The sequence below is a fragment of the Aquarana catesbeiana genome, linkage group LG01 (genome assembly GCF_042186555.1).
Source record: "Aquarana catesbeiana isolate 2022-GZ linkage group LG01, ASM4218655v1, whole genome shotgun sequence".
NCBI lineage: Eukaryota > Metazoa > Chordata > Amphibia > Anura > Ranidae > Aquarana > Aquarana catesbeiana.
In genome coordinates this window covers 232,576,215-232,594,377 of record NC_133324.1, presented here as the reverse complement: position 1 = coordinate 232,594,377, position 18,163 = coordinate 232,576,215, and the positions used below count along the sequence as shown (strand labels likewise).

General features: G+C 43.3%; 1 protein-coding gene across 4 annotated transcripts in view; it reads left to right on the top strand.

The window, feature by feature from the left end:
* The window catches only part of WSCD2 (WSC domain containing 2), a 542,380-nt gene that overhangs the window by 443,269 nt on the left and 80,948 nt on the right, over positions 1–18,163 (top strand). For all 4 annotated transcript variants that reach the window (XM_073625860.1, XM_073625869.1, XM_073625878.1 and 1 more), the window contains one exon: positions 2,564–2,764. In XM_073625860.1, the coding sequence (XP_073481961.1) occupies positions 2,564–2,764 (201 nt within the window). The remainder of the gene's footprint in view (positions 1–2,563; positions 2,765–18,163) is intronic.

The window sequence follows — 18,163 nt, the reverse complement described above, 5'->3', positions numbered from 1 at the left end:
ATCTAAAAACAAATAGATATAAAACATGCAAATATGAAATTTTTTTTTTCTTTTTTGGCCACTGTAGTTTTATTTTAAAAATGTAGTTTTACTGTACATAGTATACATTTTACTATATGATTTGTCCAAATTTTAAAGTTACACTAAAATGTTTGAGGGACAAAGTATGGTAAGGTTTTTATTTTTCCAGTTTTACCTGTGTTCTTGTTATGTGACAAAAACAAAACAAAGGAAAATGAAAACAATATTAATAGTAAGAATTTGAAATAAAAAATGTAAGCAGACAACTAATAGCCAAAGGGAGAAGAGGAAGAATGAATTCATTAGGACTGATAAGGGTTAACTAAGGGTTAATAGGGGGTCAAACAAATTTTATTTTTATTTTTATTTTATTGAAAAATTGAAATAGTACAAAACAATACAATGATTTATAAGGGGGGATTGAGCGCCGCTGAAAATAGGGAAGCTCCACTTGTTTGCCTCCCCCCTCCGCTGCCACATTTGGCACCTTTTGGGGGAGAGAGGGTATCTGGTTTTGACAGGCATCCGCTCCCGCTGCTGGCTGACTTTGCTGCGACAAACTCAGTCGGAAGTTTCTGCCCCCTCCTTTCCCTGCAGCCAGCCTATTCACAGATCTCAGCTTGCTTCGCACATGTGCAGTAGGGAACCAGCTGTGAAGCTGCAAGGCTTCACTGCCGGTTCCCCTTAGTGGCAGCACCCGATAGCTGATTGAAAAATCGGCTTGGGTGAAGACACCACTGGAATGCTGGACAGTTAAGTGTCCTACTATTAAAAGTCAGCAGCTACAGTGTTGTCACATGAAAAGGTATAATAACCCCTTCCTGACGACCGCACGCAGATGTGCAGCCTCGGCTTTCGGGGGTTATAACGGGATGATGCCCACAGCTGCAGGCATCATCCCGGTACCGTTTTATAGAGCCGGCGATTGGCTTTCCAGGGATAACAACTGATGCAGCTAAAAGCTGCTCGGCTGTTATACCAAAAGCGCGGGAGGGGACGTCCCCCCCTCCTGCCGCCTCCCGCCGCTCTCAAGGGGCCTCCCAATCCACCGGCAGACCCGATTAACAATCTGCCACCTCCGGCAGCTAGCCACGGACTGGAACAAAGCTGAAAATGGCTTTGTTCCAGTCTCCTGAATGTAAACATGGTAGTGACGTCATGACGTCACTTCCGGTTTACTCGGCTGCCAATAGCGCCGGCTTTAAAAAAATATACACTATTCAGAATCACATGAAAATGGCGATCTGAATACTTTGAAGTACAAAGGTGGGATCCCTCCATAAAGAGTACCTGTCACCACCTATTACTGTCACAAGGGATGTTTACATTCCTTGTGACAGCAATAAAAGTGAAAATCTTTTTTTTTAAACACAATTTATTAATATAAAAATAAATAAAATAAGAAAAACATTTTTTTAAAGCGCCCCGGTCCCCACAAGCTCACGCAGCAAAGAAAACGCATACGGAAGTCGCGCCCGCATATGTAAACGGTGTTAGGTACATGTGAGGTATTGCCGCGATCGTCAGAGTGAGAGCAATAATTTTAGCACTAGACCTCTTCTGTAACTCTAACCTGGTAACCGTAAAAAAAAAATTTAAAGTGTCCCCTATGGAGATTTTTAGGTACTGTAGTTTGTCGCCACTCCACGAGTGCATGCAATTATAAAGCGTGACATGTTTGGTATCTATTTACTCAGTGTAACATCATCTTTCACATTATACAAAAAAATTGGGCTAACTTTACTGCTTCATTTTTTTTTATTCATGAAAGTGTCCCTTTTCCCAAAAAGTTGCGTTTAAAACACCGCTGCATAAATATCGTGTGACATATAATATTGCAACAATCGCCATTTTATTCTCTAGATTCTCTGCTAAAAAATATATATAATGTTTAGGGGTTCTAAGTAATTTTCTAGCAAAAAATATGGATTTTAACTTGTAAACACCAAATGTCAACAATAGGCTTAGTCATGAAAGGGATAAAGCATTTACAAAGCATTTACAAAAATGTGATGGGTGTACTCACGTTTGTGAGATACTGTATGTACAAAATGATCCATGGGGGGGGGGGGGGTTGTTATACATAGTTTTCTAGAAATTGCTATAAAATGCCTAGATTAGTAAATCCATTCAATAATTTAGGTGGCAAAGCTCCAACCTCCCAGAAAACCCCATGTCTGGAGGAGAAAGTTATAAAGAGCATGAAGTAAATCCGTCATGAAGTCCTATAATTAACTGTATTGTTTACATTAATACTCACTATTTTAAATATGTACATGAAAACAAATATGTTATATGTACTACTACAAACTACTGTACTAAGAAAACTATGATTTCTTCTTTACAGGGCTGGATAGGTTGGTCTTAGATCGTGGATGCCTGTAGATTTAGAGATTTTAGTGTTCGGGTGGACTTCCACTTTAATTATGACTGGTTAATAATGAAGAACTAAATTGTTTGTGAGAACAGTATACAACTTTTTATTAGTGGAGTAAATATCTACATGTCAACTCTGGCTGCTTTTGTTTTATGTACTATGCAGGTTTTAAAGGTGAAAGAGACCACTGGCGTAATGGCCGTACTGTCTGCATTAAGACTCATGAAAGTGGACGGAAAGAAATTGAAGCCTTTGATGCTGCAGTCCTTCTCATCCGTAATCCATACAAGGCACTAATGGCAGAATTTAATAGAAAATATGGTGGGCACATTGGGTTTGCATCACAGGCTCATTGGAAGGGAAAAGGTAACACATGGTTTCAAAATATACTTTAACGGTTTACAGTATGACTATAAATAATATATGTATTATACTGTATATCTGCCTAGTTCATTTTTAAAACAAAACAGCTGCAGGTAGTACGAGCTTCACTTTTGCTCTCATAAAATAGGATTTGCTGCAAATGGAGTAATACCTCCTTTCTAGTGCTTTCTTAACAAATAGCAGGGGTAATCAGAATGCTTCATATATAAGATTTGTATTAGCAAATTGTAGCCTACTAAAAATACAAAACATGTATATAAAAAAAAGGGGCAGACTTTATTGACCACTTGGTCTTTGTTCTGCTGGAAGTGAAGAAGGCTAAAAAGTTGGAGAGGCTGTTAAACTAGGTGATGGGGGGAGGGTTCAGAGGTGGAGATAGTCAGCACGGAACATATTCCAGAGGGTAGTATTGGGGGTATTAGTGGCAGGTAGACTAAAGCACATAAACCTGAGGTAAGTATAGTAACAAGTCCTATTTGCAACATCGGAATAAGAAGACAGTATGGGACCGGTCTAAACTATGTGGCATGTTCACCAATGCAAGAAGCCTGGAGGACAAGATGGGAGAATTAGAGATACTGTTGTACGAGGAGGATTTAGATTTTGTGGGAATTTCAGAGACTTGGTTCAACAGCTCTCATGATTGGCTGGCAACATTTCAAGGGTATTCCCTTTATCACAAGGATAGAGAGGGCAAAAAGGGGGAGGGGTATGCCTGTATATCAATAATAATGTACAAGTGAATGTGAGAGATGACCTCACTAAGGGAGCTAGGGCGGAGGTGGAATCCTTATGTGTAGAGCTCCAAAGGGATAAAACTAAGGGGAAAGTAATACTGGGAGTATTCTATAGGCCCCCTAACCTGAGGGAGGAGGGGGAGACAGACCTCCTATCACAATTTGCATTATCGGCAAGGATGGGAAGTGTCATCATAATGGGGGATTTTAATTATCCAGACATAGACTGGATGAAGGGAACGCGCATTCATCTAAGACTCGCCAGTTCCTAAATGTCTTGCAGGACAATTTGGGTCAGATGGTAGACACACCAACTAGAAACAAAGCGTTACTAGACCTACTGATTACCAACAATACAGACCTGATCAGGGATGTGGAAATACGGGGCATTTTAGGAAACAGCGATCACAGGTCAATTAGCTTCCATATAAATCACATAAATAGGAAACATAAGGGTAATACAAAGACACTGAATTTCAAAAGAGCCAACTTCCCTAAACTACGAATTTTGCTAAGATAATAATTGGGATAAAATCTTAGGAACAAAGAACATGGAGGAGAGATGGGTTTGCTTTAAGAGCATATTAAATAAGGGCATTAGCCAGTGCATCCCATTGGGAAATACATTTAAAAGAGCAAATAAAAGTCCTGGGTGGTTTTACTTCAATGTAAAAATGCATATAAAATCAAAGGAGAAGGCCTTCAAAAAATACAAGGCTGAGTGATCGTCAGCATTCAAACTTTACAAAGAATGCAACAAGAAATATAAGGGTGCAATTAGGGCGGCTAAGATAGAACACGAAAGACACATAGCGGAGGAGAGCAAGAAAAATCCCAAGAAATTATTTAAGTATATAAACAGTAAAAGAGGGAGGGCAGACCATATTGGCCTCATAAAGAATGAGGAAGGAAATCTGGTTGCAAAGGATGGTGAGATGGCGAAGGTATTGAATTTATTCTTCTCCTCAGTCTTCACAAGGGAATCGGGGGCTTCAGTAACCGAAACTGCAGTGTTTATCCTCATGACATGTAACAGGAAGCACCCTCATGGCTAATAGAGGACAGAATTAGAAATAGACTTGAAAAAAATTAACATTAAAAAGGTCACTGGAACCAGATGGCTTGCAACCGAGGGTCCTTGGGGAACTCAGTCAAGTAATTGCCAGACCATTGTTCCTAATTTTTAATGACAATCTACTGACTGGAATGGTACCAGCTGATTGGAGAAAAGCCAATATAGCACAAGTATTTAAAAAAGGGCCAACATACATCCCTGGGAGTTACAGACCAGTCGGCCTAACATCAATAGTATGCAAGCTCTTGGCAGGGAAAATAAGAGACTATATACAAGATCTTAGTAATTAAAACAGTATCATTAGCAGTAATCAGCATGGATTCATTATTTTTATTATACAAGATTTATATGGCGCCAACAGTTTGTGCAGCACTTTACAACATGAGGGCAGACAGTACACTTACAATACAAATCAATACAGGAGGGATCAGAGGGCCCTGCACGTTAGAGCTTACAATCTAGAAGGGAGGATTCATGAAGAATCATTCTTATCAAACCAACTCTTTTAACCTTCTATGAGGTGGTGAGCTGCCATCTAGATAAAGGGAGGCCCGTAGATGTGGTGTATCTGGATTGTGCAAAAGCATTTGATATAGTTCCCCATAAACATTTACTATACAAAGTAAGGTCCATTGGTATGGAATAGGGATGAGCCGAACACCCCCCGGTTCGGTTCGCACCAGAACCTGTGAACGGACCGAAAGTTCGCACGAACGTTAGAACCCCATTGACGTCTATGGGACTCGAACGTTCGAAATCAAAAGTGCTCATTTTAAAGGCTAATTTTCATGGTATTGTCCTAAAAAGGGTTTGGGGACCCGGGTCCTACCCCAGGGGACATGTATCAATGCAAAAAAAACTTTTAAAAACGGCCGTTTTTTCGGGAGCAGTGATTTTAATGATGCTTAAAGTAAAAAAAAAAAAAGTGAAATATTCCTTTAAATATCGTACCTGTGGGGTGTCTATAGTATGCCTGTAAAGTGGCGCGTGTTTCCCGTGTTTAGAACAGTCCCTGCACCAAATGTCATTTTTAAAGGAAAAAATCTCATTTAAAACTGCTTGCGGGTTTAATGTAATGTCCGGTCCTGGCAATATGGATGAAAATCAGTGAGACAAACACCATGGGTACCCCCCAGTCCATTACCAGGCCTTTTGGGTCTTGTATGGATATTAAGGGGAACCCCGCACCCAAATTAAAATAAGGAAAGGTGTGGGGCCACCAGGCCCTATATACTCTGAACAGCAGTATACAGGCGGTGCAAACAAGACAGGGACTGTAGGTTTGTTGTTAAGTAGAATCTGTTTGTCATTTTGAACGGGTACATTTTTAACGTTTTTAGCTCCAGCCAAAAAATCTTTTTTAAGCTTTTTGGAAAACATAGGGAAGGGTTATCACCCCTGTGACATTTGTTTTGCTGTCTTTCCTCCTCTTTAGAAGATTTCACCTCACTTTTTGTCCCAATGACAAATGCTTTTTGAGAATTTGGGTTTTTTTTGTGGAACAAGGATTGGAAAGCATCAGTGGAAAGGAGAAATGTTTTTCCCATATTAACTCTTACAGGAGAGAATTTCCCTTCCTAGGGGTAGATTTCATCTCACTTCCTGTTGTCTCCTTCCGTTTGCAAGTAGGAGTCGTTTGTAAGTTAGATATTTAAAAGTAGGGGCCTGCCCTATATACTCAGCAGAAATTTGGGCCTTAGGTGTTGTTGTGGCCACAACACTGTAAGCCCTCACAGGGCCCTGCTGTGAAATATTAGATCAAGAATTGTAATTACATGCCCCTGTTGAACAGGGGCAGAAAAACTGGGCCTTTGGTGGTGGTGGTGGTGGTGCTGGTGCCACAACACTGTAAGTCCTCACTCGCTCTTGGTGGGTGCAGAAATGGGCCCTGCTGTGAAATATTAGATCAAGAATTGTAATTACATGCCCCTGTTGAACAGGGGCAGAAAAATTGGGCCTTTGGTGGTGGTGGTGGTGGTGCTGGTGCCACAACACTGCAACCCCTCACAGACACTCTAGTTGGAACGCAGGAACGAGCCCTGCTGCAAAGTATTGCATCAAAAATTGTAATTACACGCCCCTGTTAAACAGGGGCAGAAAAATTGGGCCTTAGGCACTGGTGCTGGTACCACAACACTACAACCCCTCACAGACACTCTAGTTGGAACGCAGGAACGAGCCCTGCTGCAAAGTATTGCATCAAAAATTGTAATTACCTGCCCCTGTTAAACAGGGGCTGAAAAATTGTGCCTTAGGCACTGATGGTGGCGCCCAGAACCAAAAATGTTCTTACAAGTTATCAGCGTGATGATTGAGGAGGAAGAGGATAATTACTCAGGGAAAGTCACTCAGTATCAGCATAGGCAGTCTTAAGAGGGATCTGAGATTTCAAAAAAAATTATTCGGTTACATCAGCATCAGGTGCTTGGTAGCTGGTGGTGATCCAAGACTGATTCATTTTTATGAAGGTCAGTCGATCGACTGAGTTGGTGGACAGACGCACCCTATGATCGGTTACCACGCCTCCAGCGGCACTGAATGTGCTTTCCGAAAGAACGCTGGATGCCCCTAGGTATTCCTGCACCATGTAAAACAGACGCTGGCGATGGTTGCTGGAACCGATCATACCTTGGGGCTGCGGACCAAAAAATTGTCTGAACGCATCGGTCAGACGGCCACCTTCTCCGCCGCTCCTTCTTTGACTGACCGAAGCCTCAGCAACACGTTGTCCAGAAACAGGAGTTTGTAACCTCCCAGTCTCTGGGAACGCGTTGCACAGACCTTTCTGCAAGGCCTCCCGAAGATGTTTCATCCTCTGCTCCCTCTGCGATGGCAAGATAAGGTCCGCAACCTTACCCTTGTAACGTGGATCAAGGAGGGTTGCCAGCCAGTATTGGTCCTTCTCCTTGATACCACGAATACGAGGATCCTTCCGCAAGCTTTGCAGGATCAGGGAGGCCATGCAGCGTAGGTTTCCTGAGGCATTCAGTCCGGAGTCCTCTGGGTCACTAAGGACGACATGGTCCGCAGCCACCTCCTCCCAGCCACGTACAAGTCCATGTGTTTCTTGGGACTGATCCCTTAAAGACTGCTGCTGATGCTGAGTGCCAGGCTCCACCTCCATACTGACACAATCTTCCTCCTCCTCCTCCTCATCCTCTTCCTGTGTGATCGGCGGGCACGCAGGAACACTGTCTGGATAAAGGGGGCCTTGAGAGCTAAGGAAGTCCTCCTCTTCCTGCCTCTGTTCTGCCTCAAGTGCCCTGTCCATTATTCCACGCAGCGTGTGCTCCAACAGGTGAACAAGGGGGACAGTGTCACTGATGCATGCACTGTCACTGCTCACCATCCTTGTGGCCTCCTCAAATGGTGACAGGACAGTGCATGCATCCCTGATCATGGCCCACTGGCGTGGGGAAAAAAAAACAAGCTCCCCTGACCCTGTCCTGGTGCCATAGTCGCACAGGTACTCATTGATGGCCCTCTGCTGCGTGTGCAGCCACTGCAGCATGGCCAGCGTTGAGTTCCACCTGGTGGGCATGTCACAGATTAGGCGGTTCTTGGGCAGGTTAAACTCCTTTTGGAGGTCCGTCAGCCGAGCACTGGCATTATATGACCGGCGGAAATGCACACAGACTTTCCTGGCCTGCCTCAGGACATCCTGTAAGCCCGGGTACCTGCCCAAGAACCGCTGCACCACCAAGTTAAGGACGTGAGCCAAACAGGGCACATGGGTCATTTGTCCCTGTCGGAGGGCAGAGAGGAGGTTGGTGCCATTGTCGCAAACCACCATTCCTGCCTTAAGTTGGCGTGGCATCAACCACCTCTGAACCTGCCCCTGCAGAGCTGACAGAACCTCTGCCCCAGTGTGGCTCCTGTCCCCCAAGCACACCAGCTCAAGCACCGCATGGCATCTTTTGGCCTGCGTACTTGCGTAGCCCCTTGAACGGCTACGGAGCACCGCTGGTTCCGAGGACAAAGCACAGGAAGAGGCCATGGAGGAAGAAGAAGAGGAGGGGGTGGAGGAGAGAGGTGTGTCACAATCATTAGCATTTTGGAGGCGTGGTGGCGGAACAACCTCCAACACTACTGCACCTTGTCCTGCATCCTTCCCAGCTGCCAGCAGAGTCACCCAATGCGCCGTGAAACTTAGGTAATGTCCCTGTCCATGCCTGCTGGACCATGAGTCAGCGGTAATATGCACCTTACCGCTGACCGCCCTGTCCAGCGAGGCATGGACATTGCCTTCCACATGCCGGTAGAGAGCCGGAATCGCCTTCCGTGAGAAAAAGTGGCGTTTGGGTACCTGCCACTGAGGAACCGCACATTCCACAAACTCACGGAAGGGGGCAGAGTCTACCAACTGAAAAGACAGCAGTTGAAGTGCTAGCAATTTTGCCAAGCTAGCATTCAACCGCTGGGCATGTGGATGGCTGAGAGCAAACTTCTTTTGGCGGTGCAGCAGCTGGGGCAGGGAAATTTGCCTGGTACAATCTGACGTCGGTGTACCAAAAGCAGATTGCCCACAAGTACTTGGCTGTGACACACCTAATTCTACACCTTCATTCCTCTCAGTGCAGGTCTCAGAGAGGACTGAAGGTCTAGTGGGGTTGGAAATCTCAGCTAATGAGGAGCAAGGAGAGGTCCTCTTTGTTCTTTGGTGTGGGTCTTTTAGATACGCTTGTCAACGAACTGCATGGCAGGTCAACATATGTCTGGTGAAGCATGTGGTACCCAAGCGGGAGATGTTTTGGCCACGCGAGATACGCTTGAGACATATGTTGCAAATAGCAGCGGTGCGATCTGATGCACTCGTCTCAAAAAAGGCCCACACCAAAGAACTTTTTGAATAATGCACAGAGACTGCAGCGCCCTGCACATGTGGAGCTTTGGGGTGTGATGCAGTCAATGTGCTGCCCTTAGGCTGGCCCCTGGAGGGCATCCTGCCTCGTTGGTGATGTGCCGCCTCCTCCTCCTCCTCCTCCTCCTCCTCCCCTCTCCTATCAGGCACCCACGTTGAGTCAGTGACCTCATCATCCCCTCCCTCCTCATCACTGGAGCAAACCTGGCAGTATGCTGCAGCAGGGGGAGCATGACTGCCAGATTGCTGTCCTTCTTGGGCACCCCCTCTGTCCGTGCTCATGTTACTGCCTTCATCAAGCTCAGTATCATCATCAGAGCCTTCCAAACGCTGGGCATCCTCCTGGAGCATGTACCCAACACTGTGGTCAAACAGTTCGAGGGACTCCTCAGGAGGACATGGTGGGGCTAGGGAAGGAGTCACTGATGACATTGAGCCGAGGGAAGAGGCCGCTGCTTTGCCAGACAAAGTACCCTGGGCATGGGTGAGAGAGGATGAGGAGGATGAGGACGGCTTGGTCATCCACTCGACCAAGTCTTCCGCATGTTGCGGCTCAACACGGCCAGCTGCCGAAAAAAAGGCCAAGCGTGTCCCACGGCCATGTGCTGATGAGGATGCACCGTCTCCATGACCAGCACTAGACACAGAGCCTGCTTGCCCTCTCTTATTGGCTTGTGACTGTCTGCCTCTCCTTCTTGGCCTTCCAGACATACTAATGGCCTGTAGCTGCACTAAGCTGGGATATATATATATATATATATATATATATATATATATATATATATATATATATATATATATATAAATGTATGTACTGATACTGCAGCTAGCAAAATCAACTGCCTGCCTGTAGTATGAGAACACCACCAACCTTCTACAGGTAGCTTTAGCTGAACACTGTGAGGTGGACGCACCCCACTAACTTGTAGGTTTAGCTGAACACTGTGAGCAGGACGCACTGCACTAACTGTAAATAGTCTAGCTGCCTGACTGTGGTACTAATAGGATCAAAAGAACACCAGCAATTTTCTTCAGGTAGCTGTATTTACTGTAACAAGACAAGCCTGCCTGTCAGTAAGAAGATAACAGGAACAGATCTAGCTGAACCCTGTGAGCAGGACGCACCCCACTAGCTTGTAGGTTTAGCTGAACACTGTGAGGTGGACGCACCCCACTAACTTGTAGGTTTAGCTGAACACTGTGAGCAGGACGCACTGCCCTAACTGTAAATAGTCTAGCTGCCTGACTGTGGTACTAATAGGATCAAAAGAACACCAGCAATTTTCTTCACGTAGCTGTATTTACTGTAACAAGACAAGCCTGCCTGTCAGTAAGAAGATAAAAGGAACGGATCTAGCTGAACACTGTGAGCAGGACGCACCCCACTAGCTTGTAGGTTTAGCTGAACACTGTGAGGTGGACGCACTCCACTAACTTGTAGGTTTAGCTGAACACTGTGAGCAGGACGTACCCCACTAACTTGTAGTTTTAGCTGAACACTGTGAGCAGGACGCACTGCCCTAACTGTAAATAGTCTAGCTGCCTGACTGTGGTACTAATAGGATCAAAAGAACACCAGCAATTTTCTTCAGATAGCTGTATTTACTGTAACAAGACAAGCCTGCCTGTCAGTAAGAAGATAACAGGAACGGATCTACCTGAACACTGTGAGCAGGACGCACCCCACTAGCTTGTAGATTTAGCTGAACACTGTGAGGTGGATGCACCCCACTAACTTGTAGGTTTAGCTGAACACTGTGAGCAGGACGCACCCCACTAACTTGTAGTTTTAGCTGAACACTGTGAGCAGGACGCACTGCACTAACTGTAAATAGTCTAGCTGCCTGACTGTGGTACTAATAGGATCAAAAGAACACCAGCAATTTTCTTCAGGTAGCTGTATTTACTGTAACAAGACAAGCCTGCCTGTCAGTAAGAAGATAACAGGAACGGATCTAGCTGAACACTGTGAGCAGGACGCACCCCACTAGCTTGTAGATTTAGCTGAACACTGTGAGGTGGACGCACCCCACTAACTTGTAGGTTTAGCTGAACACTGTGAGCAGGACGCACCCCACTAACTTGTAGTTTTAGCTGAACACTGTGAGCAGGACGCACTGCACTAACTGTAAATAGTCTAGCTGCCTGACTGTGGTACTAATAGGATCAAAAGAACACCAGCAATTTTCTTCAGGTAGCTGTAAATACTGTAACAAGACAAGCCTACCTGTCAGTAGGAAGATAACAGGAATGGATCTAGCTAAACTAACTACAGTGTATATATATATATATATATATATGCAACACCTGGGATGCATATATATACACAATACACTGTAAGTGCAGCTAACTGACTGACTATTCTGCCTAATCTAGCTAACTCAAATGAAATGACACTGTCTCTCTCTCTCTCTAGCTCTCAGCACACCGGAACACACTGCACAGGGCCGCCGTGCAGGCGGCCTTATATAGTGTTGGGCGTGTACTAAATCCCCTGAGCCATAATTGGCCAAAGCCTCCTTGGCTTTGGCCAATTACGGCTCTCTGTTCAGGCGGCGCTGTGATTGGCCAAGCATGCGGGTCATAGTGCATGCTTGGCCAATCATCAGCCAGCAATGCACTGCGATGCCGCAGTGAATTATGGGCCGTGACGCGCCACACGAATTTGGCGCGAACGGCCCATATCGTTCGCAATTCGGCGAACGACCGAACAGCCAATGTTCGAGTCGAACATGGGTTCGACTCGAACACGAAGCTCATCCCTAGTATGGAACATAGGGTGAGTACATGGATTGAAAACTGGCTACAAGGGTGAGTTCAGAGGGTAGTGATAAATGGGGAGTACTCGGAATAGTCAGGGGTGGAAAGTGGAGTCCCCAGGGTTCTGTCCTGGGACCAATCCTATTTAATTTGTTCATGAACGACCTGGAGGATGGAGTAAACAGTTCAATCTCTGTATTTGCAGACAATACTAAGTTAAGCAGGGCAATAACTTCTCCGCAGGATGTGGAAACCTTGCATGTACAATCTGAACAAATTAATGGGGTGGGCAACTACATGGCAAATGAGGTTTAATGTAGAAAAAATGTAAAATAATGCATTTGGGTGGCAAAAATATGAATTAATCTACTCATTGGAGGGAGAACCTCTGGGGAAATCAAGGATGGAAAAGGAACTGGGGGTCCTAGTAGATGATAGTCTCAGTAATGGCATGCAATGCCAAGCTGCTGCAAACAAAGCAAACAGAATATTGGCATGTATTAAAAAGGGGATTAACTCCAGAGATAAAATGATAATTCTCCCACTCTACGAAACTCTGGGCCACAGCACCTGGAATATGCTGTCCAGTTCTGGATACCAGTCCTCAGGAAGGATGTACTGGAAATGGAGCGAGTGCAGAGAAGAGCAACAAAACTAACCACTCATTAAAATTAGAAGAAAAGAGGTTTAACCTTAAACTGTGTAGAGGGTTCTTTACTGTAAGAGCTGCAAGGATATGGAATTCCTTTCCACAGGTGGTGGTTTCAGTGGGGAGCATCGATAGTTTCAAAAAACTATTACATAAGCACCTGAACGACCACAACATGCAGGGATATAAAATGTAATACGAACATATAATCACATACATAGGTTGGACTTGATGGACTTTTTTCAACCTCACCTACTATGTAACTATGTAACTTTTCTATGTTTCTATGTAGGGACTGCTGTAGCATGTGCTCTATGTGCCTGCACTTTATCCCTGCATTAGTACCCCATTCTCCTCCCTTTCTACCCTGACAGAATATCTTAAAATACTGAGCAAAGTAGCTTTTTTTCAATGCCATATTCACTGTTTAGCCCTCATTACGGACTATCTGGATTAATATGGCGGTGCCAACTATTGTGCACATGTACTTGCTACATGTAAAAAAAAAAAAATAAAACAATCAGGGAAGTCAAACTGCTTCAATTGCAGTTGAACAGATCTGGAATTTCAAATGCACAAAACTTAATGCTGGATACCCAAATAAACAAAAGACATTTGTGGGGAATTTTTAAAAAATGGACTACTATTTGTTGAGAAATTGACTTACATTTTATCATTACGTAGCACATATATTTTATTTTATTTATTTTATTTACAGCAATAAGAAGTTGTTATATATCAGTGTTTTTCAAGTATACATCATCCAGCTCTTGTATCATTTACTTAAAGTGTAACTAAAGGCATTTTTTTCATAGCAAGGCGAGGACTCTAACCAGTGTTAATTTTGGCAACAAATTTCGATTTAGTTTTAGACTTAGTCTTTTGACTAAAATGGCATTTTAGTTTTAGTCCCATTTTAGTCTTCTGCAATTGTTTTAGTTTTAGTCATATTTAGTTGACTAAATCTCCAGTTCATTTTAGTAGACTAAAATGTCCTACGCCTAATGCCCCGTACACATAGTCAGATTTTCCGATGGAAAATGTCCGATCGGAGCGTGTTGTCGGAAATTCCGACCGTGTGTGGGCTCCATCGGACATTTTCCATCGGATTTTCCGACACACAATGTTGGAGAGCAGGAGATAAAATTTTCCGACAACAAAATCCGTTGTCGGAAATTCCGATCGTGTGTACACAAATCCGACGGACAAAGTGCCACGCATGCTCAGAATAAATAAAGAGATGAAAGCTATTGGCCACTGCCCCGTTTATAGTCCCGACGTACGTGTTTTACGTCACCGCGTCTAGAACGATCGGATTTTCCGACAACTTTGTGTGACCGTGTGTATGCAAGACAAGTTTGAGCCAACATCCGTCGGAAAAAATCCTAGGATTTTGTTGTCGGAATGTCCGAACAAAGTCCGACCGTGTGTACGCCCTATTAGTCGACTAAAATCTTTAGTATATTTTTTTCGTCTAAAATCTAATGGGTGTAGTTAAATTGTAATGCCTTATTTAAGCATTTCTGTACAATTTCCAAACTCATTGTATACTGCTGGAGTGAAAAATCTAATATGATATTATTTATGGTAGTAAAGGGGTTGTAAACCCTTGTGTTTTTCACCTTATTGCATCCTATGCAATAGGGTGAAAAAAACACCTGGCAGTCACCGGCCCCTCAGCTCCCCATTTTACTTACCTGAGCCTCTTCATCTCTTCGCCAGGGATGCGCTGTCCCTCTCTCCACGGGGTCCCGGCTCTGGATTGGATAGATTGATAGCAGTGCAGCCATTGGCTCCTGCTGCTGTCAATCAAATCCAATGACACTGGCAATGGGGGTGGGGCCAAGTCTGACATTCTTGTCTGTGGATGCAAATTCTGAACTCGGGAGTGTGCCCACAAGGTAACCCCCTCAGGAGAGAGCTTCTCCTAGGGGGTTATCTGTTGCGTGGAGGAGCCACGAGAGCCACCAGGGACCCCAGAAGAGGATGTTTGGGGTCACTCTGTGCGAAATTAGTAAGTATGGCATGTTTGTTATTTGAAAAAAAAAAAAAAACGATCCTTTACAATCACTTGAAGGTTTGAAAATGCACTACAGACCAGTGTTAATTTTGACGTCAGATTTCAATTTAGTTTTAGTGGTATTGTAGTCATCACTATTGTTATAGTCATATTTTAGTAGACTAAAATAGTATTAACCACTTGCCGACCAGCCACCATCATTATACAGTGGCAGGTCGGCTCGTTCCCACAAATTGCCGTAGGTGTACGTTGGCTCCTTTAAAAGCCATAGCAGATGCGCCTGCTGCACGGCAGGGGTAGCCAATGCACGTGGCCGGCAGGTGCGATGTCCGCCGGCCACCTGCGATTGCTCCACAGAAAGCCAGAACGGGGATCTGTAAATGTAAATAAACAAATCCCTGTTCTGACAGGGAAGTCAAGAGAGATCTGTTGTTCCTAGTGATCAGGCACAGCGATCTCTCTCCTTCTCCAGTCAGTTCCCTCCCCCCGCAGTTAGAAACACCTCCCAGGGAACACATTTAACCCCTTGATCACCACTAGTGTTAACCCCTTCCCTGCCAGTATCATTTATACAACAATCGGTGCATTTTTTTAATAGCATTGATCACTGTATAAATGTCACTGGTCCCAAAAAAGTGTCAAAAGTGTCCAATCTATCCGCCGCAATGTTGCAGTACCGCTAAAAATCGCTGATCACCGCCATTACTAGTAAAAAAAAAATAAATTATAATAAAAATGCCATAAATCTATCCCCTATTTTATAGACGCTATAACTTTTGACCAAACCAATAAACATATGCTTATTATGATTTTTTTTACTAAAAATATGTAGAAGACTAGACACACTGACCTAAACTGATGAAGATTTTTTTTTCTGGATATTTATTATAGCAAAAAGTAAAAAATATTGTTTTTCTATTCAAAATTGTCGGCCTTTTTTTGTTTATAGAGCAAAAAATTTAAAAAACGCAGAGGTGATCAAATACCACCAAAAGAAAGCTCTATTTGTGGGAAAAAAAAGATGTCAAATTTGTTTGGGTACAATGCCGCATGACCGCGCAATTGTCAGTTAGAGCGACGCAATGCCATATCTCAAATGGCCTGGTCATTTGGGGGGAAAATCTTCTGGCCCTTAAGTGGTTAATCTAGTCGATGAAAATGTTTTAGTCAATGAAATTAACACTGATTATATCCCCTGTCAGGCTTTTTTTGCCATCTGTGTCCCATAGGGGAGAATTCCCTTCACTTTCCCATAGTCAAAACAGGAAGTGAGGGAAGTGAGGGAAGTGAGGGAAGTGAGGGAACCCCCCCCCCCCCATGTGAGGGAAACCTGGTGTGCCACCAGCACTAGTGCCATCATTTTAAGATTTCACCTCTATTCCTTTTCTTCCTTTCACTTTTGCAAATAGCAGTAAACAGGATAAATAGAGGGGTTGAATCTCCATAATGGGGGCCTAGACAGTAATAAAACTGATGGGGGTTCTAATTCCTCTCCACTCTATTCCAAAAAAAAAAACTAAAAAACATTACTTTAGTTACACTTTAAGTAACCTTATGGTAGCTCTTTGCTCTGAAAAAGTTTGGCTTTTACTATGTTTAAATGAAAGTGTGCACTAAGTGGTCAGTTACCTTTGATAGTCTTTCATTGAGTGAATGTATAAATGTATATATAACTGCACAGCTGCTCTACGCATTAGCATGGCTAATTACTTTTGATCACATTTATGATGGCACAGTATTAAAGACGTGTGGTCAAACAACCAAGGTGGGAAATTGTCAGATATGTTTTAGATGCTTTTTTGTTTCCTGAAATTTGAACTAAACTGTAAAGAATCCAGAGCCTCCTGAAAGAAAAAAAAAAACTTGCAAAAATTTAGCCTTATGGATTATTTTAATTCCGTACACAAAACTTTGAATAAATACACATCTGTTGTATGCACAGAAAAAAATAAGGGTTACATTTGGAGCACAATTTATATAAGCTTATTATATGATTGTGGCACAGACACCGCTGCTTTACAAGTGGTGACGACATTTTGCAATAAACAGCTGAGTCTCAGCTGCTACGGTTAATAAAGTAATTCTAATTCGCTCATCATATAATATTTAGGAATTAGCTTTAACCTGATTGGTATGATTGTATCCTAGGCACAATCCTTTTTAATACCAGCAACATACAAAAATGAATCTGAATCCCAGGAACACAGTATGCATTTATTATTTAGCATTGTCAGAGACTGAAATCTCAGAATGTATTCACTTATAATTTGTTGTTCAAGGGCAAAGCTAGCTATAACTAGAATGCCCTAGGCAAGAGAACACACATTTGTAATATATTTTTGTTGTCACCCCCTGCTGAACAATATGCAAGGTATGGACATGACATCTTCTAATACATGGTCATGTGTGTCTGTAAACACGTCTTCCTTTAATAAAAAAAAAAAACTTTGACAGCAGGATCTTGCTGAGAATATGATTTTTGAGTCACCATGAGAGTGCATCTTTTACTGCAACTGGTGGCTGCTGCTCTTCAAAAAAATCATGTAGACAAACGTATTTTCCGAGAAAAAAGCAAACCTACACACAAGGCAAATGTGAATAAGGATATTAAGACCTACTTAATATCAGGATATCAAGACCTACTCCCCTGTGCACATTGATATGGGTCTTGGTAAAGCAGATGGCCAACACTTATGCATAAGGCAGAAAATAATCAGTTCAGTGCCTAATTGGCACAGGCCCCCTGTTGAATATTTCTATATACTTAAAAGGCAAATTCATAAACTAGATTCATGCTCATGCTCACTGGTTTGAGTTTCTTTTACTTCCACTTGCTACATATATGAAATGTACCAGTCTTCCATGGGATAAGTAGCATATGCTGTGTTTACAATACATTAACTGTTACAGCCTCCATCTTCAATCTGTTTTAAACTTTGACCGAAGGTTCACACCTATGCATTTTTTAGTGAGTTTTGCAATTAGCAGACATGCACTACAGTCCATTTAACATGGTTTCCTATGGTACAAGTTCACATCTATGCATTTTGCGGCTGGTGCGTTTTTGGAAAGGGTCGAGGACTTCTTTCCCGTGTTTTGCGGGTAATAGACGTCAATGGAATCACACCAGAAATGTGTTGTGTTTGAAGAAAAAACAAGGAAAAGGGGCACCACTGAGTATGTATCAAATAAGTTTATTAATAAAAATCAATATCCACTCACATGTAAAACCGAAGTGTAGAGTTCAGGTACATCTCCCACAGGAGAAAGAGCGGAGGA